This window comes from Notamacropus eugenii, chromosome 5 (genome assembly GCF_028372415.1).
Source record: "Notamacropus eugenii isolate mMacEug1 chromosome 5, mMacEug1.pri_v2, whole genome shotgun sequence".
Classification (NCBI taxonomy): Eukaryota; Metazoa; Chordata; class Mammalia; order Diprotodontia; family Macropodidae; genus Notamacropus; species Notamacropus eugenii.
In genome coordinates, this window is record NC_092876.1 from 16,126,549 (window position 1) to 16,148,060 (window position 21,512).

At 36.7% G+C, this 21,512-nt stretch overlaps 1 protein-coding gene across 1 annotated transcript; it reads left to right on the forward strand.

Annotated features, from left to right (window-relative positions):
• Positions 1-354: 354 nt before the first annotated feature.
• On the forward strand, positions 355-1,287 carry LOC140508499 (olfactory receptor 14C36-like). Its single transcript, XM_072616454.1, has one exon. It carries the CDS (start codon positions 355-357, stop codon positions 1,285-1,287), a length of 933 nt encoding a protein of 310 aa, XP_072472555.1.
• Positions 1,288-21,512: the final 20,225 nt, after the last annotated feature.

A 21,512-nucleotide genomic window follows, 5' to 3' on the forward strand; every position in this document is an offset into this window, starting at 1 on the left:
TAACCAAAATGTAGCTCCTATGCCAGGACCTTCTTTTTATTCCTTTGAAGATGTCATAGAGAATTAATGGCCAAGAAATATCTGCCTACACACTATAGCAAAGTACAGAAATGTTCTTCATCATTTCAGGGCTGCATGTCTCATATAACTTTCAGAAAGGTTTTCCGTGATCAGTAACCTGATTTGACAAAAGTAACATAGCCAGTGCATGGCAGAAGCCATGTCTTAAACATTAATGATATAAATGGAATACTGTCTTCTCATCTTAACACACGGTACACCTGTGTGTAATCACTGATTGATGGACAGTTTTATTTCTTTTTGGCTCTCTAGGTCACTCACTGGATTCTGAAAATGTCTAACTTCACCACTTCTGTGACTGAATTTCTCCTTATGGGATTTTCTGACACCAGAGAATTGCAGATCTTATATTCTTTGCTCTTCTTTCTCATTTACTCAGCATGCTTGATGGGGAATATCCTCATTGTTATTGTCACCACCTTTGACAGTAGACTTCACACCCCTATGTACTTTTTCCTTAGGAACCTGTCCATCGTGGATGCCTGCTTCATATCAATAACGGTTCCCCAGGCATTCATTAACTCCCTGGTGAATAACAGAACTATCTCAGTTACTGGATGTGCAGCTCAGATATTCCTGATGATTTTCATGGCATTTGTTGAATTTACCTTGCTCACTGTCATGGCCCGTGATCGTTATGTTGCCATATGCCACCCACTTCTTTATCCAGTGATCATGAATCCCAATATATGTATGCAGATGACTTTAACATGTTTGTTCAGTGGCCTCTTGTATGCAGGGTTCCATACTGGTTACACATTTCGATTGTCTTTCTGCCAGTCCAATGTGATCCACCAGTTCTTCTGCGATATCCCCTCTCTACTCAAGATCTCTTGTTCAGACACATTCAGCAACATGTTATTCTTACTTGGCTCAGCTCTAGTGGTTGGGATTGGCTGTTTTACCTTTATCACTGCATCTTACATTAGCATATTTTCCACTGTGCTCAAATTTCCAGTGAAAGAAGACCAAAGAAAAGCTTTCTCTACTTGTGTACCCCACATCATTGTGGTTTCTTTGTTCCTTTTCTCAATCACTTATGTGCACCTACAACCATCTTCAGATTCTGGGTCCCTTAAAGATATAATCTTTTCAGTTTTCTATTCCATAATACCTCCCTTTTTGAATCCTATTATATACAGTCTACGGAATAAGCAGATAAAAGAGGCTTTAAGAATAATGATTAAGAGAAAGCTTTCTTTGTAGGAATAAAGCATAAACTGCAGTTCTTTTCCAATCTTGTTGAGCCCAGTTCATATATAAATGAAAAATTCCGTTAAGGTGTATATTTATGTTTGTGATTTTATGGGTTGCTACTTGTGTGTTTATGGGTATAAATAAATCAGTAGTCTAAATGAATAAAAACTTTCTAAAATTGACTTTGATATTATCAATATCAGTAGCATGTTTTTGTTTTTGTTTTTTTTTTTTTAGCATTTTGAGACACATTCTAGAATTCAAAATAATATAATTCCCTTAGCCAAAGGACTTTGGTAGCACTGCTTATGATGTGCAAATGAGGAATATATAGCTCATATAATTCAAATCGACTCAGATAATTCTTGTCCTTTAGAGGAACGCAAAATTCATCTTAAGCTCAGTGTTCTATGGGTGTCTGTGAAGATCAGTGGCATGTCTTTTTAAAGTAACATGCTGAAATTATTAGACTTTTTTAAAAGCACTCTTCTAGGAATAGAGATCTACTGTTCAATATACTCACTATATTCATTTTGCATATGGGATTGTTCTTTGTTTTAACCTTCTTTCTATTCACATGGTCTTTTACTTGGTTACACACTATTGTTGGGTTGTTTTTAATTTTCTCATTTGTTTTTAGGATTCAGAGATTGCCTCCTCCAGGATCCATACGCTATTAATGTACATGCGTGGGGGACGTGCCTAACTATGTCACTCAACTAGTCAGAAAGCTCTAATAATTCCCTTTTGCCTCTGGGAATAAACACAATGTGCAATATGTATATATTAATTTCTTTCACAATGTGACTGCCACCTACCATTCAAGAATACATGGGAAAGAACAAATATAAGAATAACCACATGGCTAGAAGAGCAACAGAATAATTAAATGTGTTATAATTGATTATATTTTTTTCAATATTCTCTTCCACAAGATTTTGAGTTCCAAATTTTCTTCCCATCTCTCCCTTCTGCCCACTCTAAAAGATCATGCAATCTGATTATCCCTTCACTTAATCTGCCCTGCATAACTCTCCATTCTCTCATCCCCTTGTCCTCTATGTTTTTGTATGGCAAGATACATTTCCACACCCCATTGCCTGTAAGGATTATTTCTCAGTTGCATGTACAAACTATTTTTAACATTCATTCTTAAAACTTTGAGTTTTAACCTCTCTCCCTTTCTCTTGCCCCACCGATCCCCACTCAGAAGGCTCACAAATCAATATAGGTTAACTCGTGTAGTCATGCAAAACATTTGCATCACAGTCATGATGTGACTATTTTTCTCTCCTTCCTATCCTCCCCCTCATTTATTTTATTCTCTCTGTCCCTCTTCAAAGTATTTTCTTATGCTTATACCCTCCTCTCATTTGCCTTTCTTTCTATGATCACCACAAACCATGCTTATCCCTTTCCCTCTACTTTCTTGTAATGTAAGATAGATTTTTTCATAGAAAATTGAGTGTGCATGTTATTCTCTCCCTAAGCCAAATCTGATGAGAGTAATATTTACTTTTTCCCTCTCCCCTCTCCCATTTTTCCCTCCAGTGAAAAAGCTTTTTCTTTCCTGTTTTATGTGACAGATAATTTTCCCCATTCTATTTATCCCTTTCTCCTCCCAACATATTCCTCTCTTTCCCTTAATTTTATAATTTAGATATCATCCCTTACTATTCAACTCTCCCTGTGCCCTCTGTCTGTATGTATATAAACCATCCAACTACGCTAGAACTGAGAAAAATTTGGAGAGTTACAAATATTATCTTTCCATCTAGGAATGTAAACAGTTTAAAAGTCCCTTAAGATTTATCTTTCCTGATTACCTTTCCATGAGTCTCATCATTCTTGTGTTTGAAAGTCAAATTTTCTATTCTGCTCTGGTCTTTTTTATCAAGAATGACCAAGTAATCATTTTTGCCCCAGAAGGATTATGTTCAGTTTTGCTGGGTAAGTGATTCTTAGTTTCAATTCTACTTCTTTGACGTTTGAAATATCGTATTCCAACCCCTCCCATGCTTTAATGTAGAAGTTGCTAGATCTTGTGTTTCCACAATACTTGAATTGTTTCTTTCTTGTTGCTTGCAATATTTTCTCCTTGACCTTGGCTTTCTGGAATTTGACCACAATATTCCTAGAAGTTTTCCTTTTGGAATCTCTCTCAGTAGGTGATTGGTGGATTCTTTCCCTTTCTATTTTTCCTTTTGGTTCTAGAATGGCAGGGCAGTTTTCCTCCATGATTTCTTGAAAGATGGTTTCTGGGCTCTTCTTTTGATCATCGTTTTTATGTCATCCCATAATTTTTAAATTGTCTCTCCTGAATCTACTTTTCAGGTCAGTTGTTTTTCCAAGGAGATATTTCACACTGTTTATTTTTTTCATTCTTTTCTTTTTGTTTTATAATTTTGTGATTTTTCTTCAAATTATTAGCATCTATCTGCTCCATACTAATCTCCAAGGAATTATTTTCTTCAGTGAGCTTTTGTAACGACTTTTGCATTTGGTCAATTCTGATTTTTAGGGTATTCTTCTCCTCAGTGACTTTTTGGATATTCTTTGCTACCTGTGTCATTCTATTCTGTAAGAAATTATCCCCTTCAACATCATCTTGCTTCCTTCCCATCAAGTAACTACTTGGGACTAGTCTCTCATGACTATCCCACATCACTCTCACCCCTACCCCCAATCTCCATTATACCTCTGCTACTTGATCCCCAAGATTTCCTTTGAGTTCCTCCACGACCTGAGAACAATTTAAACTTCTCTTGTAAGCCTTGAATGCAGAACTGCAACTCTACCTTCTTCTGTTTGTATATTCCAGTCTCCCCATCACTAAAACATTATTCTATAGTCTGATTTTTTTTTTTTGCTCATTTCCCCAGTCATTTGCCTTATCTTTGAGCTTTTTGTCAAGGAAGTTCTCTGTCTCCAGGTGGGGTGAAGGATATACTATCAGCTGCTTTGTTCCCCCCATAACCTTTGGGCCTAGATCTCCTAGAACAGCCACTTTCCTTTGCCCCATTGAGGCTTCTCCACTCCCTCCACTGCCCTGGGGCTGCGATCAAACCAATCTACTCTCTTACACTTGTGAATAAGAAATTAGATTTTCTTATTAAAATTGTAATATCATTCAGATTTAATAGGCCTGAGCTATTGAACGTTTAGTCTCAGGACCTGACCATTCTTTAAACCTTGTACGTTCTTGGCAATAAAAACAGGAACTCGCCACTCCTGAAACTGCTTATGTTCAAGGGAAGGTGGCCCCTTCCTTGAGCATAAGCACTTGACAGTGATAAAATGTGCTGAGCTTCAAGGTTTTTGAACATGTCAGCAATTAAAAAGCCAGAATTAGACCCAGACACACAAGCTGCATATGCTAGGGAAGTGGGCTAAAACTCTGTATGTAACTGCCTTGGCTGAGAGCCTTCTTTTTTTGCGAACCCTATAAAAAGCTTGGACCACCAAGTCCCGTTGAGCCTCACCCGTGGGAGGACGCTTCGCGAAGGACCATCTTTACACAATTCAAGTTGTTCTGGCTGCGACGGGGCTCCCAGCCGATTGAGTTATTGGAGGTTCCCTTGAATTGGTGATGTATTCTCTTCCTCTATCTATCTATTGTAATTATAGCCTTTGTACTAATAATCATTATATTTGCCTTTTGTTTCTTCTGCGGTCCTAAACTGTCTGTACCGTGCCTTATGTAATTAAAGCTTTTTACTTTCGTTTTGATTGAGTCCGAGAGCGTCATTTACAGGAGCGAACCCGAACTTTCTCAATACAACTTGTCTTTCCATTGACCTTCCAATTTATCCTCGCCTTTTCGGGGTTGTGAATTCTGGAAACTACCACTGATGCCAGAGATTCAGTCCCCTGAGGCCTGCTCAGGTCTCATTTGTGCTGGCATGGCCTACTCTGGACTATACTCTGCTCCCATTGTGGTGTGGTAGACTCTTCATGTCACCCTTCTAGGCTGTCTTGGGCTGGGGATTTGCTTCACTCCATCATTCTGTGGGTTCTGCAGCTAGAGAATTTTTTTAGCGTCATGTTTTACAGGTATTTGGCTGGGCTTGGTGGGAGAGCTGTAGCAAATGCTTGCTTGTACTCCGCCATCTTGGCTCCACCACTGGAAATTATTCACAGTATTTAAAATTTCTCCTTTTGGTGTAACCATTGGCTCCATATATGGAAGTGTTATGCTAACTGATGGAGTGTTTATATTTCCTTTCTTTTCTTTTTAATTTTTTTTAATTTTTTAATTTTTTTAATTTTTTTTCACCAGTTCCATGTCAATGAAATTTTGGACATTAATTTTTACAAAATTATGAATTCCAAATTTTTCTACCTCCCTCTCTCCACTCTTTTGAAAATGGTACTAAGTTTGGTATAATTTATACATGTGGTGTCATGTAAAATATTTCCGTATTTGTCACATTTGTGAAAGGAGAAACAGATCAAAAAGAGAAATAATAACATAAGTGAAAAAATATACTTCATTCTGAAGTCTGAGTTCATCAGTTCTGTACCTGGATATTGATGACATTTTCCTTTGTGAGTCCTTTGTACTTTTCTATGCTCATTCTGTTGATGAAAAAAGCTGAATCATTCATAGTTCATCATCACACAGTTGCTGATGCTTTGTACAATGTTTTCCTCGTTCAGCTAATTTCACTATTAAGTGGTTCATACAAGTCTTTCTAAGATTTTCTGAAATCTGCCTATTCATAATTTGTTCTTGCACAATAGCATTCCATTACATCCATACACCATAACTTATTCAATCACTTCCTAACCGATGAGCATCCCAAATTTCCAATATTTTGGTAACAGGAAAAAGGCTGTTGTGAATATTTTTGTACATGTAGATTCTTTTTCCTTTTAAATGATTTCTTTGGGATACAGACTAAGTAGTAGTATTACTGAATTAAGGGTATGTACAGTTTGGTTGCCCTTTGAACAAAATTCCAAATTGCTCTCCAGTTGATATGCAGTTCCACCAGCAGTGCATCAGTGTCCCAATTTTCCAACATCCTTTCCAACATTTATCATTTCATTTTTTGGAATGTCCAGTCTGAAAATGTACGGTGATATCTCAGAATTGTTTCATCTGAGTTCCCTAATCAAAAGTGATTTAGAGAATTTCTTCATATGCTTACAGTTAGTTTTGATTTCCTTATCTGAAAACTGTCTGTTCATATGCTTTGACGATTTATCAACTGCTGAATTGATGCATTCCTGTACATTTCAGTCAGTTCTCTATATAATTGAAATATGAAGTCTGTATTGGAGACACATGCGGTATATGTTGTTCCCCAGGTTTCTTCTTTTTTCTCATCTTATTTGCATTGGTTTTGTTTGTACAAAAGCTTTTAAATTTAATATAATCATAATTATGTATTTTACATTTTGTAATGCTCTCTATTTCTTGTTTGGTCATGAATTCTTCCTCTCCTCAAATATCTAATAAGTAGACTATTCCTAACATATTCTATCATTCGGGATTTTTATCCACTCTGCTATCTACTTCTGTTTTGTGAGAGAATTCATCCTATTCACATTCACAGTTATGAGCACTACCTGTATATTCCCTTCCATCCTGTACTTCCTCCTTTGTCCTCTGTCTCTTTCTCCATCACCACTGTTTTGCTTATGTCTACCACCTCCCCTGATTTTCGCTGCCTCTGTTAATCTCCACCCCTCCTTATTTGAATTTCACCCCTCCAAATTCTTTGTCAGGTAATTTAGATTTCTGTATTCAAGTGATTGTATGTATTATTCTCTCTTTGAGCCAATACTGATAAGAGTGAAGTTCAATTCATAGTCATCTTTCCATCTTCCATCTTCTTCTCCGCTCTAATGGATGTTTCATGCCATTTCATGGGAAATAATTTGCCCGTCTAGCTCTCTTCCCTCTGTACCCATTGTACTCCTCTTTGTCATACCTTGTTTTTTTTTATACTATTCCCTGAAATTCACCTGATACCTGTACCCTCTGTCTATGTATATTTCTTCTACCTGTACTATCGGTGATATAATTTTTAAAGATTACGAGTATCATCATGTTGTATTGGGATATAAACAGGTCTATTAAGTCCCTTATGTTTTCTTTTAGCTTTTCCCTTTTTATATAATTTATTTATTTTCTGGTTTCAACATTCACTTTCACAAGATTTTGGATTCCAAATTTTCTCCCCATCTCTCCCCAAACCCAGTCTACTACTGCTTGTAACTCATCCATCCCCTCCCCCAATTTCCTCTCCCTTCTGTCATCCCCACCCCTTCTACAACCCCAAATCTATTTTCCTGTAGAGCAAGATAGATTTCTATACTCCATTGTCTGTCCATCTTATTTCCCACTTGCATGCAAAAACAATTTTTGACATTCACTCTTAAAGATCTGAGTTTCCCTTTCTCTCCATGCCTCCTTCTCCATGTATCCTCATTGAGAAAGAAAGCAATTCAATATAGGTCATACCTACATAGCAACACAAAACATTTCCATAACAATTATGTTGGGAAATACTAACCACATTTTCCTGTATCCTCTCTTAACCTTCATTTACTCCATTCCCTCCCTTGACCTGCCCCCTACAACAGTGTTTGCTTCAGAATATGCCTCCCCCCAAATCTGTGGTTCCTTCTATTATTCTCCCTCTCCCATCCCATTAGCCCCTGCCTTCCTGCAGGGTAAGATAGATTTACATACCCAATTGAGTGTGTGCTATTTTTCCCTGCTTAAGCGAAATCTGATTAGAGTAAGGCTAAACATACACCCTTTCAGCTCCCCCCTCGTCATCTCCATTGTAAAACTTATTTCTGGCCTCTTTTATGTGAGATGATTTGCTACATCTATTTCTCCCTTTCTTTTTTCTCAGTACATTCTTCTTAACATTTTTTTTAAGTAACCTCCTCTCATATTCATCTCACTATGTACCCCCTCATCTCTCTCTCTCCACACACACAGGCACGTACACATCTATACATCTATATGTATATACACACATACATGCATACATACATACATATACACACATATACATATATACACACATACAAAAATGCACACATACATACACTCATATATGCTGCACACACATACATCCATACATCCATACACACACATATATATGAGTACTTATATATGTGCATGTATGTGTGTTACAAATATTATCTTTCCAAGTATGAATGGAAACAGTTCAAATCATTAAGCACCATATGCCTTCTTTTTCTCCTTTACCTTTTCATGATTCTTTTGAATCTTGTATTTGAGAGTTAAATATTTTAATTAGCTGTAGTATTTTCAGCAAGCATAATTGGAAGTTTTCTATTTCATTAAATTTCCATTTTTCCCCTGAACTATTATATTCACTTTTGCTGGGTAGGAGATTCTTCGTTTTTATCTTACCTCTTTGACCCTTGGAATATCATATTCCAAGCTCACTCTTCCCTTAATACAGAAGTTGCTAAATCCTGTGTTATTCTGATTCTATTTCCACAATACTTCAATCATTTCTTTCTGGCTGCTTGTAATATTTCCTCCTTGACCTGGGAACACTGGAATTTGGATACAATATTCTTAGGAGTTTTTCTTTTCCGGTCTCTTTCAGGAGGTGACCTCTGGATTCCTTCTATTTCTATTTCGCTCTCTGGTTTTAGAACATCAGGGCTGTTTTTCTTGAAAATATCTTGGAAGATGATGTTTAGGCTCTTTTCCTTTATCCTGGTTGTCAGACTAATCAATAGTTTTTACTTTATCTCTCCTGGACATATTTTCCAGTTCAGTTGTTTTTCCAATGGAATATTTCTCATTATCTTCTATTTTTCGTTCTTCTGGTATGCTTTAAAATTTCTTGATTTCTCATAAAGCCATTAGCTTCCATTTACTACGTTCTAAGTTTTAAGGAATTTCCTTCAGTGAGTTTTTGGACATCAATTTTCATTTAGACAATTCTACTTTTTAAGGGATGTTTTTCCTCGTTGACTTTTTGGATATCTTTTGCAATTTGGGTTATTTGTTTTTAAAGGTTTTATTTTATTTAACATTTTTTAGGGTCTCCTTTAGCAAGCTGTTGAGTTGTTTTTCATTTTTCATTGCATCACTCACTTCCTTCTCAATTTTTTCTCTATTTCCCTTAAGAGATTTTCAAAATCCTTTTTGAGCTAGTCTATGACATGAGATAATTTCATGTTTTTTCAAGGTTTTGTATGTTTCAGCCTTGACCTTGCTGTCTTTCTCCTATCATATGCCACACATACATACATATATATATGTATATACACATATATATGTATATACACACATGCATATATATGTATATATACAAGTATATATGTATATATATATACACACATATATACAAAAATTTATGTGTATATACATATGTGTGTGAATGTATGTATATGAAATCCATCCAACTAACATAGTACTGAGAAAACCCTTGAGTTACAAATGTTATGTTTCCATGTAGAAATATAAACTTTGTCTCAGGGATACATGGCACATATATAAGAACTGACCACTTACTAGGCCATAAAAACCTCACAATCCAGAGCAGAAAGGCAGAGAGAGTCAATGCATCATTCTCAGATGATATTGCAATAAAATTTGTATGTAATGAAGGCCATGGAAATACAAACCAAAAACTAATTTGAATCTAAACAATCTAATACTAAAAAATGAAGGGGTTAAATAAAAATTATGGAAACAATCAACAGCTTCATTCAAGAGAATGACAATGATCAGACAACCTACCCAATCTTATGGAATACCGCAAAAGCAGTTTGTAAGGATAGTTTTATATCTTTGAAGGCCTACAGGAATTAAATAGAGAAAGAAGAGTCAGTGAATTGGGCATGAAGCTGACAAAGCTAGAAAAGAACAAACTGAAAATCCCCAAGTAAATACCAAATTAGAAATACTGAAAACCAAAGGAGAGATTAATAAAATTGAAATTAAGAAAACTATCCAACTAATAAACAAACTAAAGAGCTCATTTTATGAAAAAAACCACAAAATTGATAAATTGTTGGATAATTTGATTTAAAAAAAGGAAGACGAAACATAAATTACTAACTTCAAAAATGAAAAGGAAGAACTTACGTCCAATGAGGAGGAAATTAAAATAAAAATTAGAAATTACTCTGCCCAACTTTATACCCATAACTTCGACAATCTAAACGAGATGACTGATTATTTTTTTAAAAAAATATAAATTGCCCAGATTAATGAAAGAGGAAGTTCAGTTCTTAAATAACTGCATTTCAGAAAAAGAAATTGAAGAAGCCATAAATGAAATCCCTAGGAAAAAATATCCAGCGTCGGATGGATTTACAAGTGAATTCTATCAAATATTTAAGAAATAGATAATTCCAATACTATATAGACTATTTTAGCCAATTGCCGAAGAAGGAGCACTACCAAATTCTTTTTATAATACAAATATGGTTCTGATACTTAAACCAGGAAGGGTCAAAACAAAGGAAGATAATTATAGGCCAATTTCTCTAATGAATATACTGGCAAAAAATTTTAAATAAGATATTAGCAAAAAGAATACAGCAACTTATCATGAGAATAATACACTATGATCGGGTAGAATTCATACCAGGAATGCAGAGCATTTCAACAACAAACTTAACAGAAACCACATGACTATCTCAATAGACGCAGAAAAAAGCTTTTGACAAAACACAACACCCTTTCTTATCAAAAACACTGGAGAGCATAGTCATAAAAGGAAGTTTCCATGAAACAATAAGTAGTATCTACCTAAAACTTTCACTAAGTATTATATGCAATACAGATAAGCTAGATGTATTTTAAATAAGATCAGGGGTGAAACAAGGATGTCCATTATCACGACTGTTATTCAATATGGTACTAGAAATGTTAGTGGTAGCAATAAGAGAAGAAAAAATTGAAGAAATTAGAGTAGGTAAAGAAGAAACTGAGTTATCACTCTTTGCAGATGATATGATGATATCCTTAGAGAATCTCAGAGATTCAAGTAAGAAGCTACTTGAAATAATAAACAACTTTGGTAAAGTTTCAGGTTACACAATAAACCCACACAAATTATCTGCACTTCTATATATTGCTAAGAAAATCCAATACCAAGATATACAAAGAGAAATCCCATGGAAAGCTAGGGTAGACAATATAAAATATGTGGGAGTGTACCTGCCAAAACAAACACATGGACTATATGAACACAATTACAGAACACTATTCTCACAAATAAAGATAGATCTAAGTAAGTGAAAAAACATCAGTTGCTTGTGTGTAGACTGAGCCAATATAATGAAAACGACAATTCTACATAAACTACTTTGCTTATGCAGTGCCATACCAATCAAACTATCAGGTACTTATTTTCTAGAGCTAGAAAAAATAATGACGAAATTCACCTGGAAGAACAAAATGTCCAGAAATGCTATGGAAGGTGGCCTAACTCTATCACATCTTAAATTGCATTATAAAACAGCAATTATCAAAACCAGTTGGTACTGACTAAGAAACACAGGGGTAGGTCAGAGGAATATGTTAGGTACTCAACACACAATAGTCAATAAATATAGCAATCTACTATTTGATAAACCTAAGGACCCTAGTTTCTGGGAAAAGAACTCACTGTTCGACAAAAAGTGCTGGGAAAACTGGATAACAGTGTGGCAGAAACTAGGCATAGACCAATGCATGACACTGTACACGAGAATAAAGTCCAAATGGGTACACGATCTAGATAAAATGATTTATACTATACAGAAATTAGTGGTGCAAGGAATATTTTTCTGATTTTAGAAGGGAAGAATTTTTGAGTAAAGAGAAAGAAAGCTTTGTGAAGTGCAAAATGGATAGAAAAGTAGCATAAATTAAGGATATCTGTAATCATGATAAAAATTCTCTAAATCTCTATTGATTAGAGAGATGCGAATCAAAACAACTCTGAGATACCACCTCACACCTATCAGATTGGCTAACGTGACAAAACAGGAAGATGATAAATCTTGGAGAATATGTGGGTGAGTGGGAACACTAATTCATTGTTGGTGGAGCTGTAAGCTCATCCAACAGTTCTGGAGAGTAATTTGGCACTATGCTCAAAGGGCTACAAAAATGTCCATACCCTTTGTGCCAGCAATACCACATCTAGGACTCTACCCCAAGAGATCCAAAAAATGGGAAAGGGTCCCACATGTACAAAAATATTTATAGTAGCACTCTTTGTTGTGGCTAAAAACTGGAAATCTAGGGAATGTCCATCAATTGGGGAATGGTTGAATAAATTATAATATATGAATATAAGGTATATAGTAGTATACTATTATGCTATAAGAAATGATGAAGAGGAAGACTTCAGAGAGGTCCATATAAGTATGGACCAATGGGGCAAATCATCTGTCACATAAAAGGTAAGGAAAAGCTTTATCAATTGAGCAGAAAAGGGGGAAGTGAGAAGGAAATAGTGAAGCTTATCCTACCACATTGGGCTTAAGGAAGGAATAACATGCACACTCAATTTGGTATAAAAATTTTTTTATTACACTACAGCAAAGTAGGGGAGAAAGGGATATGTAGGGTGTGGGGTAGATGATAGAATGGAGGGCAAAAGAGCAGAGGGGGTAAATAGAAGTAAACACTTTTGGGAAGGGATAAGGCCAAAAGAGAGAATAGAATATATAGGGGAGCCAGATAGGAAGGAGGGAAATATAGTTAGTCTTTCACAACATGACTATTATGGAAAGTTTTAGCAAAACTACACATGTACAGCCTATATTGAATTACTTGCTTTCTCAGTGGGGATGTGTGGAGAGGGAAGACAGGAGAGAAGTTGTAACTAAAAATTTTAGGAACTAATGTTGAGAATTGTTTTTGCATGTAACTGGAACATAAGAAATACAAGTAATGGGGTATAGAGATCTATTTTGTCCTATGAAAAAGAGAGAAGATGGGGATAAGGGGAAGGAGGGATGTGATAGAAAGGAAGGTAGATGGGGCAAAGGGTAATCAGAATGCACTGTTTTGGGGGGAGGGGAGAGATGGGGAGAAAATTTGAAACTCAAAATCTTGTGGAAATGAATGTTGAAATCTAAACATAAATAAATTGAAAAAAAAAGAATGAAGCAGACCATTTTCTTTAGTATTGTTTTGTTTTGTGATTTCTCCCATTTATTGTAATTCTTCTATGCAACAGGATTAAGGTGAAAATGTATTTAATTGTAATGTACATGTAGAACCTATACCAAATTGTATGCTGTCTCAGAGAGGGAGTGGGGAAGTAGGAGGGAAGGAAGAGGAGGGAGGGGATAAAAATCTAAGATATATGAAAGTGATTATAGAACACTGAAAACAAATGAGATAGTAAAACAATTAAGAAATAAAAATAGACAACCCATAGAAAGGCTACAGGGAAGTAACTCACGGCGAATTCTGCACCCAGAGGCCACAGAATATTGGAGCGAGAGAGATTTCTGTTCCAGAGAGACCTGCAAACCTCTCACGGGGGGTCCTTCGCGCTGTGGACTGGGGGCCAGGACTGGGAGCTGAGTGCAGCCCTGCCACGACCGCGGCACTGAGAGGAAAAGATCAGAGCAGGCTTCAGGGACGGGATCTCCAGCGGCCACGCAGGTCCCTCCACCCACAGAGGGATGTTCAAACCTCTCACAAAAGGTCCATCACACTGCAGATGCGGAGCCCAGCCCAGACCTGCTGCGGCCACGGCCGCGGCACCGAGAGATACAGATCCGAGCATGCTTCAGGGACGGGATCTCCAGCAGCCGCGCGGGTGCCTGCACCCACAGGTGATGGGGGTTGGTGAGAGAGTCCCTTTGGCGGGTCAAGAGGGGAGTGGGGTGCCCGCATAATTCAGGCCCCCCCGGGAAGTAGAAGCTGAGAGGCGGCTGCAGACCTGGGCTCCCCAAGCGGGCGGGAGCTTGGATCCATTGTGGAAGGTTTGTGCATACACCCCCTGAGGGAACTGAGCCTGAGAGGCGGCCCTGCCCCGACCTGACCATCTGAACTTAATCTCACATTGAATAGCAGCCCTGCCCCCGCCAAAAGCCCTAAGGCGGGAAGCAGCATTTGAATCTCAGACGGCAAACTTTGGCTGGGAGGATCAGGAGGTGAGGTGGGTGTGAGGAGAATATTCAGAGGTCAAGTCACTGGCTGGGAAAATGCCCAGAAAAGAGAAAAGAAATAAGACTATAGAGGGCTACTTTCTTGGAGAACAGACATTTCCTCCCTTCCTTTCTGATGAGGAAGAACAATGCTTACCATCAGGCAAAGACACAGAAATCAAGGCTTCTGTGTCCCAGCCCACCCAATGGGCTCAGCCCATGGAAGAGCTCAAAAAGAATTTTGAAAATCAAGTTAGAGAGGTGGAGGAAAAACTGGGAAGAGAAATGAGAGAGATGAAAGAAAAGCATGAAAAGCAGATCAGCTCCCTGCTAAAGGAGAACCAAAAAAATGTTGAAGAAATTAACACCTTGAAAACTAGCCTAACTCAATTGGCAAAAGAGGTTCAAAAAGCCAATGAGGAGAAGAATGCTTCCAAAAGCAGAATTAGCCAAATGGAAAAGGAGATTCAAAAGCTCACTGAAGAAAATAGTTCTTTCAAAATTAGAATGGCACAGATGGAGGCTAAGGACTTTTTTCAAAACCAAGAAATCACAGAACAAAGACAGAAGAATGGAAAAATGGAAGATAATGTGAAATACCTCAATGGAAAAAAAACAGACCTGGAAAATAGATCCAGGAGAGACAATTTAAAAATTGTGGGACTACCTGAAAGCCATGATCAAAAGAAGAGCCTAGACATCATCTTTCATGAAATTATCAAGGAAAACTGCCCTGAGATTCTAGAACCAGAGGGCAAAATAAATATTCAAGGAATCCACAGAACACCGCCTGAAAGAGATCCAAAAAGAGAAACTCCTAGGAACATTGTGGCCAAATTCCAGAGTTCCCTGGTCAAGGAGAAAATATTGCAAGCAGCTAGAAAGAAACAATTCAAGTACTGTGGAAATACAATCAGGATAACACAAGATCTAGCAGCCTCTACATTAAGGGATCGAAGGGCATGGAATAGGATATTCCAGAAGTCAAAGGAACTAGGACTAAAACCACGAATCACCTACCCAGCAAAACTAAGTATAATACTTCAGGGGAAAAATTGGTCTTTCAATGAAATAGAGGATTTTCAAGTATTCTTGATGAAAAGACCAGAGCTGAAAAGAAAATTTGACTTTCAAACACAAGAATGAAGAGAACCATGAAAAGGTGAACAGCAAAGAGAAGTCATAAGGGATGTACTAAAGCTGAACTGTTTACATTCCTACATGGAAAGACAATATTTGTAACTCTTGAAACATTTCAGTATCTGGGTACTGGGTGGGAGTACACACACACACATGCACACACGCACACATACATAGAGACAGAGTGCACAGAGTGAATTGAAGAGGATGGGATCATATCTTAAAAAAAATGAAATCAAGCAGTGAGAGAGAAATATATTGGGAGAAGAAAGGGAGAAACTGAATGGAGCAAATTATCTCTCATAAAAGAGGCAAGCAAAAGACTCATTAGTGGAGGGATAATGAGGGGAGGTGAGAGAAAAACATGAAGTCTACTCTCATCACATTCCACTAAAGGAAAGAATAAAATGCACACTCACTTTGGTAGGACAACCTATCTCACATTACAGGAAAGTGGGGGATAAGGGGACAAGCAGGGTGGGGGGGGGGATCATAGAAGGGAGGGCATGGGGAGGAGAGGCAATTCGAGGTCGACACTCATGGGGAGGGATAGGATCAAAAGGGAATAGAAGTAATGGGGGACAGGATAGGATGGAGGGAAATATAGTTAGTCCTATACATCACAAGTATTATGGAAGTCATTTGCAAAACTACACAGATTTGGCCCATATTGAATTGCTTGCCTTCCAAAGGGAAGGGGTGGAGAGGGAGGGAGGTAAAGAAGTTGGAACTCAAAGTGTTAGGATCAACTGTCGAGTAATGTTCTTGCCACTAGGAAATAAGAAATACAGGTAAAGAGGTATAGAAAGCTATCTGGCCCTACAGGACAAAAGAGAAGACGGAGACAAGGGCAGAGACGGATGATAGAAGAGAGAGCAGATTGGACATAGGGGTAATTAGAATGCTTGGTGTTTGGGGGGGGAGGGGATAAAAGGGGAGAAAATTTGTAACCCAAAATTTTGTGAAAATGAATGTTAAAAGTTAAATAAATAAATTTAATTTTAAAAAAAAGAAAATAATAAAGATAAAACTTTTTTAAAAATAAAAATAAAGAAGTATATAATGATTGACTGGAAGTAGACGACTCAGATTTGAATTACACCTACAATACTTAATAAAATGAATATAGCATTAAGAAAAACACACAGGGAAAGATTTTTTGCAATTACGGTCTGTGATAAAGGCTGAATTTCTAAAATATATACAGAACTGGGTCAAATTTCAAAGAATACAACTCATTCCCCAGTTGACAAACGGTCAATGTACATAAACAGGCAATTTTCAGAGGAATAAATTGAACCTCTCTGTAGCCATATGAAAATATTTTATAAATCACTATTGATGAGAGAGATACAAATTAAAGCAACTACATCACACCTGTTAGATTGTCTAACTTGACAAAACAGGAAGATGGTAAATGTTGAAAAAGATGTATAAGAGTTGGAACACTAATTCATTGTTGGTGGGGCTGTGAGATCATCCAGCAGTTCTGTAGAGCAATTTGGAACTTATGCCCAAAGGGCTACAAACATGTGCATACCCTTTGACCCAGCAATACCGCTTCTAGGACTATATCCCCAAGAGGTCATAAAAATGGGAAAGGATCCCACATGTACAAAAATATTTATAGCAGCACTCTTTGTGGTGGCCAAAACCTAGAAATCAAGGGGATGTCCATCAATTGGGGAATGACTGAATAAATCATGGTATATGAATGTAATCGTATACTATTGTGCTATAAGAAATGACGAAGAGGAAGACTTCAGAGAGGCCTGGGAAGACTTATGTGAACCGAAGGGGCAAATTATATCTCATAAAAAAGTGAAGAAAAAGCTTTATCATCTGAAGGGAAAAAGGGAAGTTGAGAAGGAAAGAGTGAAGCTTATTCCCATGACACTTGTCTTAAGGATGGAATTACATGCACACTCAATTCGGTACAAAAATCTGTATTATTAAACTACAGAAAAGTAGGGGAGAAGTGGATATGTGGGTGCGGGGGAGATAATAGAAGGGAGGGCAAAAGAGAGGAGAGGATAACTAGAAGTAAACACTTTTGGGGAGGGATAAGATGAAAAGACAGAATAGAATAAATAGGGGGGGCCGGATTGGAAGGAGGAAAATATAGTTAGTCCTTCACACCATGACTATTATACTATATACAGCTTATGTTGAATTGTTTACTTTCTCAGTGGGGATGTGTGGAAAGGGAGGAAGGGAGAGAAGTTGGAACAAACGTATTAGGAACTAATGTTGAGAATTGTTTTTGCATGCAAGTGGAAAACAGGAAATACAGGTAATGGGGTATAGAAATCAATCTTGTCCTATAAAAATAGACAGAAGATGGAGACAAGGGAAGGGAGTGGGGTGAGAGAAGGGAGGGTAGATTGGGGGAAAGGGTAATCAGAATGCACTGTGTTTTGGGGAGGGAGTAGGGGAGAGAAGGGGAGAAAATTTGAAACTCAAAATTTTGTGGACATGAATGTTGAAAACTAAAAATAAATGAATTGAAAAAAAAAAGAATGAAGCAGATCATTTGCTTTTGTATTACGTTTTGTTTTGTGATTTCTCCCATTCATTGTAATTCTTTTATGCAACAGGACTAAGGTGAAAATGTATTTAATAGTAATGTATGTGTAGAACCTATACAGAATTGTATGCTATCACAGAGAGGGAGTGGGTAAGTAGGAGGGAAGGAGGGGGAGAGAGGAGATAGAAGTCTAAGACATATAGAAGTGACTGTAGAACACTGAAAACAAATAGCATAATAAAAATATTAAAAAATAAAAAAATAAACATATGATGATTAACTGGAGATAGAAGAATCAGATTCAAATTACAACCACAATACTTAATAAAATGATTATAGCAGTAAAAATAAAGAAAACTGGGAAAGAATTTTTGCAACTACTGTCTGTAATAAAGGTTTAATTCCCAAATTATACAGAGAACTACATCAAATTTAAAAGAGTACAAGTCATTCCCCAATGGACAAATGTTCAAAGAACATAAACAGGCAATTTTCAGAGGAAGAAATTAAACCTATTTGTAGTGATAAAAAAAATTCTCTAAATCTCTATTGATTAGAGAGATACAAATTAAAACAACCATATCACACTTGTTAGACTGGTTAACATGACAAAACAGGAAGATGTTAAATGTTGGAAAAGATGTGGGAGAGTTGGAGCACTAATACATTGTTAGTGGAGCTGTGAGCTGTGAGAACAATTTGGAACTCTGATCAAAGGGCTACAAAAATGTGCCTGCTATTTGACCCAGCAACACCGCTTCTAGGACTGTATCCCCAAGAGATCATAAAAACCAGAAAAGGGCCCAAGTGTTCAAAAATATTTAGAGCAGCTCTAATTGTGGTGTCCAAAAACTGGAAATTAAGGGGATGCCCACCAATTGAGAAATAACAGAATAAATTGTGCTATATGAGTGTAATGGATTACGATTGTGCTATAAGAAATGATGGATTAGAAAGACTTCAGAGAGGCCTGGAAAGACACATTTCACTGAGTGAAAGGAGCAGAACCAGGAGAACTTTGTACACAGCAACAACCACAGTGTGTGAGGAATTTTTTCTGGTGGACTTACTACTTCATTGCAATGTAAGGACTTTAAAAATTTGATCACTAAAGGAAGCAGACCATTTTCTTTGGTATTATTTTTTTTATTTCTCCCATTCATTTTAATTCTTTTATGCAACACGACTAAGGTGAAAATGTATTTAATTTATGTGTAGAATCTATATGAAATTGTATGCTGTCTCAGGAGGGGAGTGCAGAGGGAGGTGGGAAGGAGGAGCAGGGAGGGGAAAATAGTCTAACATACATGGAAGTGATCATAGAACACTGAAAACAAATAAAATAATTTAATTTAAAAAATAACTAGTAAAAAAAAAATCTGTTTACATAGTGTAGCACCAATGCAATATTCACAGTGCCTACCGGGGCCATGAAAATCTAAGCACAATTCTGAATTGCAAAATACCACATACTCTCCACATGGAAGTCAAAACCAAAACATTTATTTAAATAGCCAATACTCAAATTCATGACAGTAACAAAAGTCTATAAATAATAAAAATGCAGGGAGTGATACCACCCCAAAGCCTCCCTCTGACAGGCTTCCCACAAACCAAATCCGCTAAACAATCCACAAGTAAGCTCTCTTAAACAAAATCACAATCTCTTTCATTCACACTAGCCAGCTGCCTAATTGCCTGCATCCTTCCTAGCTCTGACTGCTCTCATGACTAGCTTCCCTGCAACTCTGCTCTAGCTCTGACTCTTCCTTCTCCATCCTTCCTGTTTCACCCATTCAGAAAATACCTTCCATTCCAAGCTCCATACGACTCAGGCTCATGTAACTTAGGCTTTCTTGTGGCCCAGGCAGGTTACATGGTCGTATTAATGAATATGAGTGACATAAGAGTCAACAATTCTATATTCTTAAGCAACATATATTACCACCAGAAGTTGTGATTTAGTACCGTGAAATTGCACTTTCTGGACTTCTAGCAATGTTATTTGATCTACTGGTGTAACCTAAAGATGGTCTTGCCATTAACCCCACAGAAAATTTGGAATTCTAAGCCTCTCATCTGCCATATAGCTAAACTTCCTTTTATGTTTCTTGACTTAGAGTATAAATTCCTTAAGAGAATTAACTGTTTCTCTTTTTTTATTTGTATTCTCAGGGTTTGGCTCAGTGTGTCGCTTATTATAAGTGATTAAGAATACTTTTTTTGTTCTTTCATTCAGTCACTCCTGCTATCTTGTTCCTTTTGATTTTATTTACCTGATTTTTCTTCTGTATTTGCTTCTTGTATTTCAAATCAGTTGTTTATTTTTTAGTTTTTACCTACTAACATTTCTCTTAAGTGTTCCGTTTGCCTTTTATTTTTTCCTCTAAATCCACTACTTATTATTCTAGTATTTATCCTTTTTTTCTCTATAAAGTGTTTAATTAATTTGTTGCTCATCTGATCATGTAGTTGTTCTTCCATTTGATATTTTCATCTAGTGTTGAATGGTAGGTGGGAGCCACATTGTGAAAGAAATTAATTTCTGCATATTGAAGTTTGTATTTAATTCCAGCGCCATCAAGGATCTATTGCAACTTTCTGAGTAGGAGGTAGATGTGGTTTAGCTTTTTCCATGCGTGTGTATGTGTATATATGTATACACATATATACACACATACACCCATACAAATGTAGATATGAATACATATGCATGCATACATATACATGTATGTGTATGTATATGCAGATAAATTTGACAGCAATGTAAAGAATAGAATGTGAATCCTAGAGGAGAGAATGTCTTGAGTTCTAAAAGCATATAAGGAGATAAAATAACACAGAAGTTTTGGGGTGAGTGTGAAGTAAAAAAAAGGCCATGTGAATGGATAGAAGATTAGAACAAGAATAATTCCATGTACAAAGAAGAAGATAGAGAATATATTTGACACTAATCTCCTCCTTGAAGCTTCCTTTAAAAAAAAACACCCACTAAATCCAGCATGTTACTTTAAAAAAATATCCCACTGACCTTCAGGGATACCCATAAAAGATTTAGGTTGAGATGAATTCTGCTTCCCCTAAAGGACCAGAATTTTCTGTGTAAATTTGAATTGGAAAAAGAACTCTCTGAATTATATGTGGTACAAATTTCTGACTTATATGTCATAAGCAATGCTTGCAAAGACCTTGGGTTAAAGGAATTACATAATTTTGAATTCCTGAATATGCCTCCAATTACTTTAAAAAATGCTACTGATACTTATGATATAAAGTTAATTAAAGTCAATAGAGGTTTTTCACTCATTTAGACCAATGACTTATTTGTACCCATCAACACACAACCAGCAATAAATAATTGACAAAATTACAATTAAATACATATACTAAGGGAACTTTTCATTTATAGATGAATAAGATTCAACAACGTTGAGAACGAATCACAGTTTATGCC

Excerpts from the sequence above, each read along its gene's own strand:
- LOC140508499 (XM_072616454.1), top strand. The coding sequence starts at position 355 with ATGTCTAACTTCACCACTTCTGTGACTGAATTTCTCCTTATGGGATTT.